An 18,258-nucleotide genomic window follows, 5' to 3' on the forward strand; every position below is an offset into this window, starting at 1 on the left:
TAAGAAATTAATGACAGTCGTTTGGATACCATACAAGACGTGTATTCCGTATATTCTTTACGACTGTTTTATGTCGCAATATTTTGATGCACTTATCAATGAAAATTATAATGTAATTCATTAATATTTGACCTATTTTTCCCATTCGAAGTGCTTCTTATTTAATTAACTCAAGTACTATTTAGAAAGCATGGTTGGACGACAAATATAATACAATCTTACAATTCGAGATTCGCTTCAAATAATTAAGAAATTAATGACAGTCGTTTGGATACCATACAAGACGTGTATTCCGTATATTCTTTACGACTGTTTTATGTCGCAATATTTTGATGCACTTATCAATGAAAATTATAATGTAATTCATTAATATTTGACCTATTTTTCCCATTCGAAGTGCTTCTTATTTAATTAACTCAAGTACTATTTAGAAAGCATGGTTGGACGACAAATATAAAAGTGTATATTTCAGAGTTTTTGACGTATTTCCGATGACCACTCAAACTCAATAAAATTTGACATAAATTTAGTGTGGATGCATTGTGGGAATTTCTCATATCTGTCGCCATTTTGACGCTTGAGTGATGTTTTCTACGGCAAGATGACAGCGTTCCGCTTCAGATATTGTAGTTTTTGAAAGGGCAGCGTTGTTTTGTATAGAGGCGTTTGCAGCCAGCACGATGAGCACACAGGTAAAGGGGAAAAGAATTGGGAATTCGACCTTTAAAATGGAATATTTGGAACGATTGCTATTTTTATTTTGTGATGAATGCAAAACGTGCTGACGCTAGGCTAAACTTTTTTTTTTGTAAACACTAAAAGTAAAACAGTATTTTTTTTTCAGACGTTACAATGTTCTGGTAGGCCAATCGCTGTTTAACAGAATAGGCCTCCAATAACATGAATAATAGTAAAAATGTACAGAAATATTGGCGATCGTGTAGTGTAGGGCCTGGTTCCTATAAAAAAGGGAACAAAATCCACTTAAAATTATTGGGCCTACCAAACTAGTTGGCAACATTCTCAATAAACAGGTAGGGCCTATGTCATAGATAAAGGGCAGGGTTTTGATTTTTTGAGGGAAATTTGGGGGTAAAATGACGATGACAGCGCGGCAACAACACGCGACCCGAAAATAAATATGGCGATCACCGCGCGATGTACCGTGAGCACGCATGGCGCGCTGAATCGCAAGGCACAAACTGCGCAGGAAAATCGTGATTTCTTCCCCAAGAATCTGTTCAAAATTGCAAACGGATGGCATTAGAATTGAGAAAAGTCTGCTTTCGATTGTAAAGGTGATTTTTGAGCAATACAAAACATTTTTCCTCTAATTTGATCAAAACAAAACAGGGGCCCTACACTTCACTATCGCCAAAGTATCAGTAAGACAGTATCATGTATATATTCATGATTTATATATCGGGTGACATCTAAACACGCTAGTAATTAATCCCTCGTGCCTTTTGTTAGGGAGTTCAGCTTTTGGATTATTTTCATACAACCCTTGAAAATTTTGTGTCACAGGAAAGAGAATCACACAACAAAATCAAGAACGTTTGAATCTTTTCATACTACGAGCTTGCGTTTTGGAGATATAACAATTTAAATGGCAATTTAATCCAATGAAAACATTCTGTAATTGTAAGTGTCAAAATTATTATTTTAACACCTCTAAATTTTTGCACAAAATTCCAAACTTATCAAAGTGTTTAGTGGTCATGGTGGTTAGGAATCCTTAAAAAATAAACAATAGGCCTACCGGTAGTTTGATTTTTGAATCAGCTTTTTATCTCTCATTACCAAAAAGTTATGATTTTTTTCCCCCTTAACACCGCATGTTGAACAACAAGTCCGAGCATTTTGCCTTTTGCGAAAATCAAACTTTTCGGGAAGAATAATCCCGGGGTGAAGTGGTTTGCAAGTAATTTTTCTGGGAGTAATTGCAGAATACCCCGCCATGCACTCGGAAATACACCCCTAAATTCTCTGGCTATGAGGTTGGAATCACTGGAAAAGAAACAATTCAAGTCCATGCCAGCTACGCGGATACTGAGTGGGGGTCCATTATTTGAGAACGAAGCAACACAAAAGGAATGGGAGTTGCTGAAAAAATTCTAAGTCCAAACCAACTACCCTGTTGGCGGCTACGCGGTTACGAAGTGGGAGTGCAATGGAGCATGACGCATAGTACATACAAGTAGCGCTGAGAATGTTTATTGAGGTCAACCAACCGTGACCTCGTAGCCGGCTACGAGGTGGATAGATCGAGTGGCGGGGTATTCTGCACTTGTGCCTTTTTCTGCGCTTGAGGCCTTGTAGGTTTGAGAGAAAAGACGATACACTCCGCTCCACTTCATCAAATAGGATTGCTAATGCTTCATAACGTCAATTTTTCCCATTCCGTCACACAGAGCGTTCAGGTCAAGTTGGAGCTTGGCCACCGAGCCAACATTCGTGACAAGCCCACGCCTCAGGGATTCACTCATGACTGGATGGTGTTCGTCCGGGGCCCAGAGGGCAGCAACATCCACCATTTTGTGGATAAGGTCGTCTTTCAGCTGCACGAGAGCTTCCCAAAGCCCAGAAGAGGTATAAAAAATGCAGTGGCTATCGTTACGGCAGCCGTAACGCATTTCCCATTTTCTATCGTTACGGTAGACTGCAACTTTGATAAAAACATGAGAAGAAAATATAAAATTAGGAGGAAAAAAAGTGAATTTGAACGTTATGAAATTCGGACTTTATTTCCCTTTTTAAAAAAATCCTCCAAGCCTCAGGTTAGAAAAGGAAAAAAAATTGAGTGCAAAACTGAGATGCGAACCCACAACCTCGCGGTGCAAAATCCTACCCTCTACTGACTGAGCTGTAGTTCTGCTCGCTAACACGTGGCGAAACAAATAATTATATACCTGCGTGCGTATCAAAAAAGTATCGTAGAGGGCGCTAAACAACGGCTGCCGTAACGATAGCCACTTCGTATAAAAAAATTACCCTGATTCTTAGGCCGAGTAGAAAAAATAAATAGTTTCTGGTCCGGTCATCACAAGTCAATCACAAGTCAATCACAAGTCAATCACATGTCAACCACAAGACATCAAAAGTCAATCACAAGTCATCACAAGTCAATCACAAGTCATCACAAGTCATCACAAGTCAATCACAAGACATCAAAAGTCAATAATCACAAGTCATCACAAGCTATTGCAAGTCATGGCAAATCAGTCACAGTCATACGTCATCATCACAAGTCATCATTAGTCAATCACAAGGCATCAAAAATCAATCGCAACTCGTCACAGGTCATTGCAAGTCAGTCACAAGTCAGTCACAAGTCAAGCCAAGCCTAATCTATCCAACGTTGTTCAAGAACCATTTGTGGCATTTTTACTTTCGCTGTTTACGTAAGTCTTTTTCAGACAACTTGTCCCAAGAGCAAGAGGGCGGATTTTCCAAATTGGTAGATAGATTCTTCCATTTTCTTGACTCTTTCGCTGATACTAAATTGAGTCCAAAGGAGTCATAACCCTTTCTACGATTATACGTGTACATGTAGCTACAGTCTTGTTGGAAACAAATTTAAAAGACATATAATTGACAATATATTTGCAGAATATATTGCAAATGTATGAATTTTAGAAAAAAAGGAGGCGGGCAGGAAAAAGGAAGCGGATGGAGATGAGAAACTGGTTTATTTTTTTACTTGGCCTAAAGAGTAATCAGGTCATCACAAGTCAATCACAAGTCATCACAAGTCATCGCAACTCAATCACAAGTCATCACAAGTCATCGCAAGTCAATCACAAGTCATCACAAGTCATCGCAAGTCAATCACAAGTCATCACAAGTCATCGCAAGTCCATCACAAGTCCATCACAAGTCATCACAAGTCAATCACAAATCCATCACAAGTCATCACAAGTCAATCACAAGTCGATCACAAGTCATCACAAGTCAATTACAAGTCATCACAGTCAATCACAAATCAATCACAAGTCAATCACAAGTCAATCACAAAGCATCATAAGTCGATCACAAATCATTCCCAGGTCGATAACTAGTCAATCGGAAGTCATCACATGTCATCACAAGTTACCACAAGACAATTACAACATCAAATGTCAATCACAAGTCATCAAAATTAATGTCAATCACAAGTCATTATAAGTTATCAAAAGTCAATCCCAAGTTATCACGAGCAAATCATAAGTTATCACTTGCAAATCACAAATCATCACAAATCAATGACAGTCATAAGTCATCCCAAGTCGTCATAAATCAATCACAAGGCATCAAGAATCAATCACAACTCATCACAAGTCAATCACAAGTCAAACCAGCCAAATGTATCCAATATCGTTCCAGAACCATTTGTAGCATTTTCCCCATCTCTATTTTCATAAACCTACTTCCTACAACTATTTTATGTACCGTTCCATCCCCAGTCGTCAAAGAGCCACCGTATGAAGTCGCTGAATCGGGCTACGCAGGCTTCCTAATGACCATCGAGGTTCACTTCCGATCCAAGGAAGAGCCCAAGAAGGTCATCTTGAACTACGACCTCTTCTTGAACACGGAGCAGCAACCTCCGGTCAACCACATCCGATGCGAGAAGCTGACCTTCCACAATCCGACCGAAGACTTCCGCAGGAAACTGCTCAAAGCCGGAGGGGTAAGAATCAGTACCACAACCCAAAACCCTCATGGGGATTTACCCTTTCCTTACCATGGGCGACTTTTGTCGACAAGAAGAACCCCCCTGCTGGTTCCCATGGGCGACTTTAGTCGACCAGGAAACCACACACAGAACACCTTCAACACAGATTATTTACTACTTTTCAGAAAGGCGGCATGTTGATATGTTTGGCCGTCCATACATCAACCATATACCAGCTGAAAGAGTGTTTTCGGATCGTTCTAATGGTCTAGTTTATTCATAGTGTTGCCATTACAAAAAAAATGAGAAAAGTGCTTCAGAAGTATCCACGCACAAATTGAGGTATGGAGAGCCATTCGGTCATGTGGTGAAATGGCTTGCAGTTTGATAAATGGAACCAGATGAACAAACAGGCATAACTTTCTTATATTTACACACATGGACTACATTGTTACATCACATAAAAGAGTAGGGTTCAAGGAACAAACTTTACACACAACACCTATGACTTAAATCACTCCTTGGCAGTGAAAATCTGGGTTGAAAAAAGTGAGTTTTGGACTTGTGGTCATTTTGTTCACGCTCTAGTGATTTCCGCATGACTGAGCAAACAATTTGGTCCTGGGGAGAGCCAAGTCAATAAACAATGTGGTAATGAAAGGGTTAAGCCTCGAAACCCTGCGAAACGCATCAACAAGATGTCATGCTTGTTGAAAGGAGAAGCCTGCTTAGTCTAACTAAGATCCCATAAAACCCTACGGCCAAGCTGCGTCTGAGTCTGCGGGCCCCAACTTCAGCACAATACAACAACGGCATTGTTCGTTTGGACTAGCTCTCAATGCCTCAGAATTTGTCCATGGCCCAATGAACAGTGTTGCATCGTGTGTTGGGCTGTGCATCAGAACCGGGTACCCGACCATTAGGCCAAAAAAAAAAATATTTGGTCTCTGGTCAGACCAAAGTTCCGGAATTGACGCGGCCACGTGGTTTTTTTTTTTTTCTTCAAGCTTGGATTGTACAGACAAGGTGGGGTACTATTTTGCTTTTTTTGGTGTCCTCATGTACATTGGTGTCCTCCATAATTTGCCTTGGTGCTTTCGATCATTTGCCTTGGTGCAATTTCCCATTCCTTGGTGCTCTTTGGTAAAAAAAATTGAGGAGGTGCGGAAAAAGAGGGCGCTGTTGGAGCTACCGTGGAACATTTTGGAAAAAAAAAAGATCGACCGCATGATTAAAATCGACGCGCGCGCTGACCAGAGACCGACTTATTTTTTTGTTTGGCCTTAATGTCAGGAACCGGTCCTAGATTATTGGATCGGGGCACCCGTAACCAACTTTACAATTACCGAGTAATTTCTCGCATAATGAACAAGAAAGGTTTTGAATTTTTTTTTTTTTGGTAGGGATTTTTCCAAATGAAAATCAGGCTACAGGGAAAACAAAACGTATTTCACGTTTACGACGCGCGCCAAAAAAGTTGCACGTTACACCATAAAGCTCACTGTACACACTTGTATCTTGCTGTATTGACGCACTGATGTGGTAGTACTATCGTGCAGACCTTTATGAACAATCTCAACAGCAACTTATGAGATTTATGAGATTTTTTGGTAGGGATTTTTCCAAATGAAAACCAGGCTACAGGGAAAACAAAACGTGTTTCACGTTTATGACGCGCGTGAAAAAGTTGCACTTTACACCATAAAGCTCACTGTACACACTTGTAACTTGCTGTATTGACGCACCGATGCGGTAGTATTATCGTGCAGACCTTTATGAACAATCTCAACAGGAACTTATGAGATTTGAAATCGGTGTTGACTTTATTTTGACGGTCACCCGGGTACACACTTTTTTTCCGTTCAGGAATCCGGTCTCCGAACTACCCGTAAATGCACACCCCTAATCGTGTAGGGTTGTGATGTAAACCTTCCAAAATCCTGCAAAATCATCTTTGCAAAATGAAGGATTTTGCAGGATTGAGGCTAAATGGCAAAAAATGTGTAGCCGATTTTGGAGGATGCACTGTGTCAATTTTGGAGGATGCACTGTGTCAAGGTTTTGGGCCGGACCTTGTGTTGTTTATGCTCAGCCGTGCATAAATTTAGGCTTAGATTATACTTGAAATCCCCGCACTTCTCCAGGATGTCACTGGCTCTGCCTCAACATATTGACAGTGATTGCTGGAGGATTTTGCAGGATTCAGGCAGTGGTCACCCATCCAAGGACCACATGCAAGAAATAACGGAGAATTTTGCAGGATTGAGGCTGTATGCAATTTTTACATGGAGACTATCGGGGGATTCTGCGGGATTGAGGTTGCATCCCAGCCAAAAATGCCTAGGGATTTAGGGTTAATTTTACACGCATTCTATTATCATCAGGTTGGCGTGTTGCCTACCGACCCCGGCATTCCTACCTCTCCTACGACGCCGCCCAATTTCCCGGTGTCAGAGGGCGGGATTGGAGGCAAACCCCTTCCGCCTTCGTTCAGCGACTCGTCCCTGTATGCCAAGGGCAAGCCCCAAGCCGCTGCGCCCAGTCTACAGGTCAACAAAAAGAAGACACAAGCAGCGAAGGTCAGAACAGAATTCAATCTTTTCCATAACGTCATTTGCCATTCCGAAAACAGGGGGAGTGGGTGGGTATTAGATAATCGATTTTACATTTTAAGATAATTTAACATAAAGTGCACGCACTTAATTTGGCTTCGATACCAAATTGGGTCCAAGTCACAAATGAATTTTCAGACGTTTTTGGAGTTAGTAATTTATTTTTGCATCTATAATTGGGGTGACGTCAAACATGGATTTTCAGATACAAAAATTTGGGGTGTACTATTGTTTTGGCATCTAAACTAAATCAGGGTGAGGTTGCACTGAATTTGAAAGCGTCTACAGTTGCAATAAACAAAACACGAGGCCAAATTTCTTCAATCTCAATGGAGGCTGTTCTTTTGTTAATTTAATCAGCTTGGGCCCAAGGCATTCTTAAGACACTCTTGAGGTTAAAATATATGTCAGGTTGCTTTTTGTAAGAAGATGTGACCCATGTTGTAACTTTTTGCAATTTCCGTCTGATTTCACCAGGATGGCAGTAAAACTTCGTCCAAGCCTGTGAAGGATCACAAGGAGGTTAAAACTGCCTCTAAGGAGCCCAAGACATCATCAAAGGAGCCCAAAACGGGCTCCAAGGAACCTAAAACAAGCTTCAAGGAGCCCAAACCTGGTCCAAAAGAGCCCAAAACAGGCTCCAAAGAGCCCAAAACAGGCTCCAAAGAACTCAAAACAGGCTCCAAAGAACCCAAGTCCAGTAGCGGGAAGGATTCTAAGGTTGGAAGTAAAGATAGCAAGACTCCTGTGAAGGATACCAAGTCTGGCTCTAAGGAGCCCAAGTCGGGCTCCAAAGAATCCAAAACTAGCCCCAAACCACCCCCTAAAGATTCCACTAAGACTAAACCCAGTGCCAAGCGGCCTTCCTCTACCTCACCAGCTCCTGCCCCAACATCTCAGGACTCTGCCAAGAAACGGAAACGGAAGGACTCAAGCGACAGAGGTCCGCATGAAAAGAGCTCCTTGGCTAAGCCTTCTCCTGCAGAAAAGAGCTCTTCAGGAGATAAAGCCAAACAGAAAGAGAAACCTAGTAAACCAAAAACTGCAAAGCCAGCTGTGAGCCGGAGCGATGCTGGACTTTTTACTCCTGAAATCTGTATCTCAAGGAAGCCGTCGAAGATGGCACCTGAACCTCCTAAGGAGCTACCTCCGTTTGAGGATGAGCTGAGTACGGGAGAAGGCGGGGAGGCGCACAGCCCTAGCTCCAGCATCAGCTTCTCTTCCTTACCAAGAGGAGGTGGGGGAGTCTTAAACACCCTCATGGCAGAACTCGGAGACGAGAATGATGATGATGACGATGATCAAGACATCGGTCTGCCATACAGGAAGACTCCATCTCCGATCCCACCGCTGCCACCACTCAGCAATCACTCCACCTCATCCAATGAACAAGGCTACGGGAACTTTCCCTCAGTGACACCTGCTGCTTCAGACAAAACTAAAAGCACCTCAAAATCAAGCAGTAGTAAAAAGAACAGCACCAGCAACGGCTCAAAGAAAAACAGCTACAGTAGCAAAGGCGAACGGAAGCAAAAGGGCAGCGACTCAAAGCAAAAGAGCACAGACGCTAAACAGAAAACTCCAGAAGCCAAACCAAAGAGCTCTGATGGGAAGCAAAGAAGCTCTGAGAACAAATCCAAAGCGGTGGACACTAAGCCCAAACATGCTGACAAAAAATCGAGTGATTCCAAACCGGCCAAAACCAACGAAGGAAAACTCAAACATGCAGATTCAAAACTCTCCAAGGGGAACCAGAGTTACCTCAACGACTTGGTTCTCTTACACCAGAAACTCAGCCACTTGCAAAACCGGGACCAGTTGCAGAGAGTAGTAGACCTAATCGAGGAAACTGGACTCTTTAACATAACGGATGCCACGTTTGACTTTGACCTCTGCTCCCTGGATCAAACAACGTTGCGGAAGCTACAGGAATGTGTGTCACTGTTTGCGTAGTGCAGGTCAGCTTGATGGCTCTAGCTCTCCCATCCCACTTCTGCCACCATTTATTAGTCTCCTCTCAAGTCGTTAATGCCTTTATACAGGCAAGTGCCATTGTTAATTACAGGGTAAGTGTTCAATAGCAGTCAGTGGCAGGCTGTTTTTGTTTTCTTCAAAAATGGACACCTGTGAAGGTCACACAAATACTGTTGGTTTAAGAAACAGCTCGCTTAAGCTCAAGAGGTTTAAAAAAAAAAAATCAACAATCTTTGTTGAGTGTTGACGGGTTTCAGATGTTTTGCCAAAATGTTTGCCATTTCATATGTCCAACTCGGACAGTTTCTCACAAAATCTGCAAATATCCTTTTTTGTGCCATATAACTGGACTGTTTCAAACATCGAGGGAAAAAAAATGGGTCGAACCTTATCACAAGACACATCTTGGGGATGTTTGTTTAAAATTCAGAATAATAATAATAATCATAATAGCGGGATCTTATATAGCGCCTTTAACTAAGATCAAAGCGCTTTACATTATTATTACCCCTGATCATTGGGCCAATTAAACATTCCATATACCATCTCAGCTCCCTGGGGAGTATACAGCTCGATGCAGCCTGTTAGGCGCAAGGAAGCTAATTCAATCACAATAACCATCTCTACCCTCGCAGGTACCCATTTACTCCTGGGTGGGGAGAAGCAATAAGTGACAAAGTGCCTTGCCCAAGGGCACACGCACCATAACCCCAGGCTGGACCCGAACCCACAACCTGCAGAATTACCCGCAGACCACGAATTCAATGCCCCAGACCATGAGGCCACGGCAGTCAAGGTTTTACAAAGTACATTCGAAAGTTCTTTTTACAAGAAGTATTGAGGTACATGTATTAAACAGTTCAGAGAGACTCAGTTGATACGGACAAGTGACAATTTATGTGTGTACAGGTAACGACATATTTGTTTTAAAGTTGTGTTACATGAAAGTTAAGAAATGTGTTATGAATCTGCAGGATTCGGAAATATGTCAAAAAGTAAACCCAACGCAAAAAAAAAAACAAGTCAAACTTGTAAGCAAGAAGTATTTTTATACAAACTTTTGATGGGAAATATTTTCCCGAGTGTGAAAGATGCGTTCCCTTTTTTGTTTTTTTCAGGCATGGTTGGATATAAAAGTAGGATTTTTTGACATGTTTCACTCAATCTGTAGAGTTATTTATGTGTCTCAAAAATAAAGTTTGTGCCAAATTTAGTCGAGTTTCCAAGGGAACTTGATAACTTGCCTTTAAGGGGGGAAAAGGGTAATCATATAATTGTAGGATTCCCATAAGCGTGCTTCGTAATCCAACTGCGCATGTGCATATCAAGTTTTGACGATATTTCTTTCGGATAAACATTTCATCTTATGCGCGCAAAAGCGTAGCAGGGTACAGGCAACATTGAAGAGATCATCGTGTTCTAAAGTATAACATGTTGCGAAAAACCTTTGGATAGCGAAGTGTTTTTAGGTGTCTTGCGTGTCAAAACTTTGGTGCGGACGAAAGTTCCATCTCTTTTCGATTCACGAAAAATTGCACAGAATGCAGATTTGGTTGCCACGTCCCCCATAGCCTTGGGTACATTTATCTGCCGCGGTTATCCCGAAAACAAAATCGTCAAATCTTGCTGTACACAAGACTATTTTGGAATACGGAACTCGCTTATTTATCCAGCAATTTTGGCTGCAATTGGATTTTTTTTTTTTTAAGAAAACATAATAAGTGGGAAAATGATAACATAAAAATGCTCACAGGTATGGTCTACAGGGTGGTTCGACAAAGAGGAAACCCACATTTGACAGCAATTTTCACCTACTTTTAAAAATCATTTTTAACTGTCGATTAGTAGCTATTAAAGTACTGGCCTTTAAGCAAATGTGACGAAAAAAATTGTTGCATTTGCACATTTTGTCGTTGAGCTATGCTAATTTGAACATTTCATGTGCGAAACCCGTTTGTCCACGGGGGTTTACATTCCCTTCGCTTGACTGAGCTCAGCTATCGGAGCTTTATTTGAAGGAGCATGACATTTGATTGTTATGTTATGTTATGCAACAATGCACAGCTCATTGAGTAGATGATCTTAACAGTGACATGAATAATTGGACAGCTTCAGTAAAAGTTACCAGGGCAAAATGTATTTTGGTGGGAAGGTTTTTAATTTTTATGAACTACGAAAACGTCCAATTTACAAAGAATAACCCGTGGACAAGACTGATTTTTGGTGACCTGTATTCAAATTAGCATAATATCACTATTTTTGCAACTATTAGGCCAAAAAAAAAAAAGTCTCCGGTTTCTGGTATGCGCGCGCGTCGCCGTAGCCATGCGCGTCGGCAAAATGAAAAAGTTTTTTTTTCAATGAAAGATGATGTCTCAAAACCGCCAAACTCACTGGTTTGACTGGAATTCTGCTGCTGCACAATTTTAACGTGTTTTTAGATGGGGTTATGATCGAGAATAAGCTTTATGTACATGTAGCCTCTCTGAACTCCCATATGTTTGCACTAAGTTTAGTCGGGCACCATTTGCAGTCATCAGTCGACATTTGAAGCAAAAAAGTCAGGTAAAAAAAAAAAAAAAAGCCGCGTCGCCGCACCACTTTTTGGACAAGCTCCATACCAGAAACCGGAGACTTTTTTTTTTTTGCCTTACTAAGCTTTTTTCACCATGCATGGTTAAAGGCCTATACTTCACCACTATGTGAAAAAATATTTAAAATAACTTCATTAAGTTGGTGAAAATTGCTGTCAAAAGTGGGTGTCCTTTTTTTTTTACCACCCTGTACAGTAAAACAGGGGGTCTTTAAAAAATTCCATAAATTTCACGGAATCACCTCCTCACTTATCCATTCCATCAGTTATTAGAATATCACATTTGAAGCAAGAAATCTTGTGACTTTCCCCCCTTTCTCAGAAAAGAGAAAAACAACTTTTGGAAGTGCTAAAGTTAAAACATGTACATGTATGTTCATTATGTATATAGTTTGTACAAAGTCATTTATTTAACCTATATCTGTCTCATTTTCACTGAGACACTGATAACCACCCATGCTGCCAAATACAACATTCTTTTTATTTATTTCATTCTTTTGTATGTTTGTTTTTTTATTCTACTTCAGAAAATAATGTTTACTGGGTTTTTTTTAGGGGGGGGGGGGGAGTTGGTTTCACATGATTCATATATCTTCCAAAATTTTGTTTGAAGATATGTTACCATAAAAACTGTTTAATATACCATACAGTATTGCATAAGACAGCTGTTTTTTTGTGTGTCAGTATTAATAAGGTTTATATTCAGTGGCCTATATGTATTCATTTTTAAATAATAGGCCGTAAAAATGAACACTTTCGATCTCTGGCTGTGCTTTGTGGTCAGACATGGGTCGCATGGCGGCTGCCTTAGGCGCCTTTACATGCCTGCGGCTCGACCACGTTGTAGCCGCGTCCTTCGCAATTCAGCTTCTCAGCTGCGAGTAAGGATGATTAGCCTCCCAGATTATCATTAATATTATTTTCAACCATCCTTTGAGAGTACGTGTAAAGCCCGGTTCATACTTCACGCGAAAGCGAAGCGAAATTTGTGGCGTCGATAATACGTTCAAAGCGCGTCCACCATTGTTGACGACATGAATCGCGCTTCGCACTTGCTTTCGCATGAAGTATGAACCGGGCTTATCTCATTATTGAAAAAAGCGCTTCTTCTTAGCACGGCTATTAGCGGCTAGTAATAAAATTCGGGCCACTCAGTAAAACCAAGAAATTTCTGTAACTTAAGTAAGAGAACCACAATCACTGTTGGACTTCGTCACAGTTTCTGCACAGAGACAAATTTCCTGTCCCTCAGCACACTCAATTTTTCTCGTCGTGAAAACTGTGACGGATGGCTTTCCCTTCTAAGTCAAACCTTTCTTCCTTTTATTAAAGTTACTAAAAGTCTAAAAAATAGTTGAGTATGTTTTGGGGTTTTATTACAGTCTTGTCAATGGGAGCAATTCATCATGTTCATAGGGGGCAGCAAAATACAAAAACTTCTGGAAAGAATGTTGCAACCTGACGCTACTTCGGCGGTTGTGTACAAAGTCTATGGAGAGTCAAGAACATTTTCTAAATATTTCCTAGCAAAATTGGAAATGCTTCTCAGTCCCAGATTCATGTCTTATCGTCATTCTTGCAATGACTGACCTTCATTGAGATGATATATGAAGAAAAAAGCAGCGTCAGGTTGCAACATTCTTTCCAAACATGCACTCATTGTAAAGAAAAAAGATGCTCCGTTTTGCTATTTTATAATAATAATATAGCGCACTTATCCTGAAACCCGATAAAGGCGTCTACACACGCAAAAATAGCCATGCTGCAGTCATAGAGAAATAACTAGTGAGGTAGGTTTTTAGGAGAATTATACATGGGACATAAATAGGACCAATATCACCTTATCAGAGGGTACATTCTTTTTCAAGTCCTCAGAACGAAGTTGAATCTTTGTAGAGGTCTAGACCGAGAAAAATGATCTGTAAGGGGGTGGGTAGTACCAGAGTTGTTGCTGCATTCCCTAAAATACTGACAGCATTTCTTTTCTTTGGGGGGGGGGGGGTTGATTTCCATTTTACAGTGTTGTGTCGAGTCGATCACAAGTCCATCCCAAGTCCCCACAAGTCCATCACAAGTCCATCCCAAGTCCCCACAAGTCCATCACAAGTCCATCCCAAGTCCCCACAAGTCCATCACAAGTCCATCACTAGTTCGTCACAAGCCCATCACAAGTCCATCACAAGTCCATCACAAGTCCATCACAAGTCCGTCACAAGTCCGTCACTAGTCCATCACAAGTCCATCACAAGTCCATCACTATTCCATCACAAGTCCATCACAAGTCCATCACTAGTCCATCACAAGTCAATCACTATTCCATCACAAGTCCATCACTAGTCCATCACAAGTCATCACTAGTCCATTACAAGTCATCACAAGTCAATCACAAGTCCATTACAAGTCCATCACAAGTCCATCACTAGTCCATCACAAGTCATCACTGGTCCATCACAAGTCATCACTAGTCCATCACAAGTCCATCACAAGTCATCACAAGTCATCACAAGTCCATCACAAGCCCACCACAAGTCCTCCAGTCCAAGTCAAGTCACACGCTATTCAAATGAACTACATATGACGAAGACATTCCTTTGTTATTGTTTATCTTCTGTTACTTGTGACTGGACTTGTAAATTGATTATGACTGGCGGTGTGACGGATTGAACTAAAACACGACCATTCTTTTCCTTATTTGACCTTTCCCTTCACTAGCCTTTGTTAAACATAGTTACAACCCAAAATTTACAACAATTTTCAGTGGCCCCGAAGTCAGTGATTCAAAATTTCAAAGCCCTGTAATGGAGAATATTTATTTATTTATTTATTTATCAATATTGACACAATGTGCATTGTATTAAAACCTATTTCCGGCGTTACACAGTTCCTAGACATGTTTGAAAAATGAGAATGAAAAAATTGTAGTTCATAATTTTTTTTTTTTAACTAAGGACAATGAAAGAGTGTGCTATTTAACTAATGTGTTTGAGCAGTTACTGTGATGTACGTATGTAGAGTGCGGGACACATGACACAAAATGACATATAAACACGGAGGTAGTCTAGTAAATTTGCTACATTTATGGGGCTATTATTGTTCATGTTTAGAATTTTGCAATTTCCTGTTTTGATTTGAAAATTTGCAGGGTGCATAGTTTTTGAAATGTGAGTTTGTTGCCTTTTGAACTATCAACTGAAATGATGTTGCGTTATCAAAGATGACCCCCGATAACCGTTACCAGACTAAAGTAGAATAAAATTACTTTTTACAATTTTATATGAAATAGCCTGAAAGTTAAACGCAGCTCTGTAGACATTTTGGAATGAATATTTCCAGACGCCACTTTTTTGCGTTGTGTACAAAGTCTAGGGAGAGTCGAGTGCATTTTCAGAGTATTTTCTAACAAAATTGCAAATGTGATGCGATCAAGCTAAATGAGTCGTTTGTCGACCCCGATCAATTTTTTTTTAATTACAGATTTGAAAAGAGCACAATCTCAGCATTACTGCTGTGAAAACCGCATGCTGATACCATCTTCAGTTAAAAAATTATGGAAGTCGGAACACCAAGAGATGTGATGAAGTGATGTGATGAAGTGGCCCTATTTTGGCCTGTATCTCCGAATGAAATCCCGACAAACGACTCATGTAGCTTGATCGCATCACAAATGTTTCCCAGACCAAGATTCACGTCTTTTCAACGTTTTTGAAATGACTGACCTTGAGATAATATGCGATGAAAAAAAAAGTAGCGTCAGGATGCAACATTCTCTCCGACATTTTTGATATTATAATGTAGTTTCAACGTTCACGATGTGCCCAGTTTTGTTTTAGGTTACCCGTTGGAATTTGCACCCTGATTTATCAAAATAAACACAATGTTGGTATGTTCTGGTGTTTCAAACCAACGTTTGAAGGGCCCACAATGGCCCAAGTGCACAATGTGTTTGGGCTTAATTGTTGTCAAATTCTGTGGAAAGATTTCCATATACGAAGTGCACTCAACACCCTGTGTACAAACCCTATGAGATTGGACTGAAAAATTCTAAGTGTTTTCTAAGAAAATGCTTGTATTTTCTCACTGCTCAAATTGCCTTTGATGACATGAAATTGCTATCTGGGGGCTTGTTAGTCAATACAGAGGAAAATTAGTGAACTTGGTAGGTATATGGAAATCTTTCCAATTCTGTAATTACATGTTCTTACTCTTCGAGCAAAATGTTCTTTTGAAATGTTTCGGTTTTAGGACAAATTCTTGTTCAAAAGCTGCTAAAGATAATATACATTTGCTTTTGCTGAAATGGTCAGAAATGGATGGATTAGGGGTTAGTATTTTATAGCAAATATTGTTACACTGACCTGTTAAGTTGTGTGTTCATACTTCATATATGCTGGAAAAACCAAGAACAAAATGCAGCTGTTCTTGTAGTCTGGTTCCCAGACCTACTTCAGATGAAATGGAGAAGTTTATAGACATCAGGGAATTGTCAGGTCAGAGAACCAGACTAGCTGGCCTGCACCCATTCACAGATGTGTAACCAATTGCAAACAAAATGTGGACTATTTTACTTTGGTAAATTGGGGGCAGTATTTGAAAAAAAAAGTCCATTTTCAGAAATTGATACAAAAATTCCACTTTTCTTGAAAATGACAGCACATTAGATGCCATGATTTCACAGGATGCTTGAGACTATTATTCACTTACAGTCCAGTAAGGTATTTTGTAATAATTTGGCATTTTGTTTTTTGATGTTTGCAAATGTTGTATGTTACCTTTAAAGTTTAATGTTAGTTGCCCTTTTTTGTTAAAGCACTGCCATTGTAGGCTTTGTTTCTTTGTTTATTCCCCACTCTGAGGTGGATTTGCACTTTGTATATTTTATTAAGGAAAAGATGTATTTAACTTAATAAAGGATAAAAGTCTGTATAATATTAAAGACAAGAGATTTTACGAGAAAAAAAAATTAGTCTAAGTGTTATGTGTGAATTTTTAAATTTCTCAATTTTTAAATTTGTTTTAGGAAGGGTTAGTTAACTATTGCCCTTTCTTATGCAAGATTTGATTGTTGAAAATGCAATTTTTGTCCTCTAACTTGGTCATGGCATCAAAAAATACCAAAAGAAGTACGTTTCAGATAAGCGTTTAAGAACTGGCTTGTCTCACCTGGACTTTGTTCAGGAAAGGACTATGTATTGGTGCAAGTTTTGTAAAATTGGTCTCATTTCAAAAAGTTGAAGTCCAATTGGAACCAAACTTGAATCATAGATGCAACATGCCAACCTTCATATGATAATGATGTCAAAGGTCACATACCAAGGTCAAAGGTCACATACTAAGGTCATCTTAGATCAAGTTGTAAAATAGGCTGAACATGTAAAATTTGTCTCATTTGAAAAGTTGAAGTCCAATTGGAACCAAACTTGGGTCATAGCTGCAACATGGCAACCTTCACATGATGTCAAAGGTCACACACCAAGGTCAAAGGTCACTCATAAAAGATAATCGCCAAAGCAGGCGAGACGCGCAGTTCGAGAACCAATTAACTTGTCTAGGAAGCTGACACTCAAAAATAACTATAAGTAGATTTTTTTTTAAGCTTTGACTCGTAAACTGGAGTTTATTTAGAATTCACACAAAGGCAGATGGAGCATACGGATTTCAATCAATTGATTAATAATTTTGTTTACCTAAACACGACAGGGAGAGTTATTGCGGAGAATTTGAAATCTCAAGAACGGCAAAGTAATAAGTCCTAACCTTACTTGCAATGTTGTTAAATTTTATACTCTTCTATTTATATTTTTCTATTTTTTAAGACCAAAACAAAAATCTCCGGAAAGATTTCCATATACGAAGTTCACTCAACACCCTGTGTACAAACCCTATGAGATTGGACTGAAAAATTCTAAGTGTTTTCTAAGAAAATGCTTGTATTTTCTCACTGCTCAAAATGACTTTGATGACATGAAATTGCTATCTGGAGGCTTGTTAGTCAATACAGAGGAAAATTAGTGAACTTCGTATATGGAAATCTTTCCAAAATCACCTTGCAATCAGCCTGACACTGTTCATTGTTAAGGATACAAGTTTTGTTTTTAAACTTTCGTAAAAATAATCACAACTGCCATTAATATATATATATATAGGAACAAAACACTCTTTCATATGCCACAAAAGTGATTATACAATCCCACAAAAAAAAGAAATTAAACTTTTTTCTTAAATTTGGAAAAAAGACCTTATTCGCGAGGCAGCCATTTTTTATGGTGTTCCCTGAATCTGTTTTATAAATTGTAAACTGCTGAATGGGAGAGTGCCAGACTATTTTATGATTGAAGTGCGCTCCAAGCCTTGCTCTGAATTTGTTTTTTTAAATGTGGCTTAAAACATAAGGTATGTTTACTCACAAATTTTTAATTATTCAT

General features: G+C 39.7%; 1 protein-coding gene across 1 annotated transcript; it reads left to right on the forward strand.

Annotated features, from left to right (window-relative positions):
- Window positions 1–323: 323 nt before the first annotated feature.
- LOC119738069 (protein ENL-like) lies at window positions 324–11,017 on the forward strand. The gene is made up of 5 exons (XM_038212795.1): window positions 324–692; window positions 2,415–2,592; window positions 4,446–4,672; window positions 7,042–7,236; window positions 7,747–11,017. Exons 1-5 carry the CDS (start codon window positions 681–683, stop codon window positions 9,220–9,222), a joined length of 2,088 nt encoding a protein of 695 aa, XP_038068723.1. The 5' UTR covers window positions 324–680; the 3' UTR covers window positions 9,223–11,017.
- Window positions 11,018–18,258: the final 7,241 nt, after the last annotated feature.

Source organism: Patiria miniata, unplaced genomic scaffold, assembly GCF_015706575.1.
Source record: "Patiria miniata isolate m_02_andy unplaced genomic scaffold, ASM1570657v1 HiC_scaffold_3, whole genome shotgun sequence".
NCBI lineage: Eukaryota > Metazoa > Echinodermata > Asteroidea > Valvatida > Asterinidae > Patiria > Patiria miniata.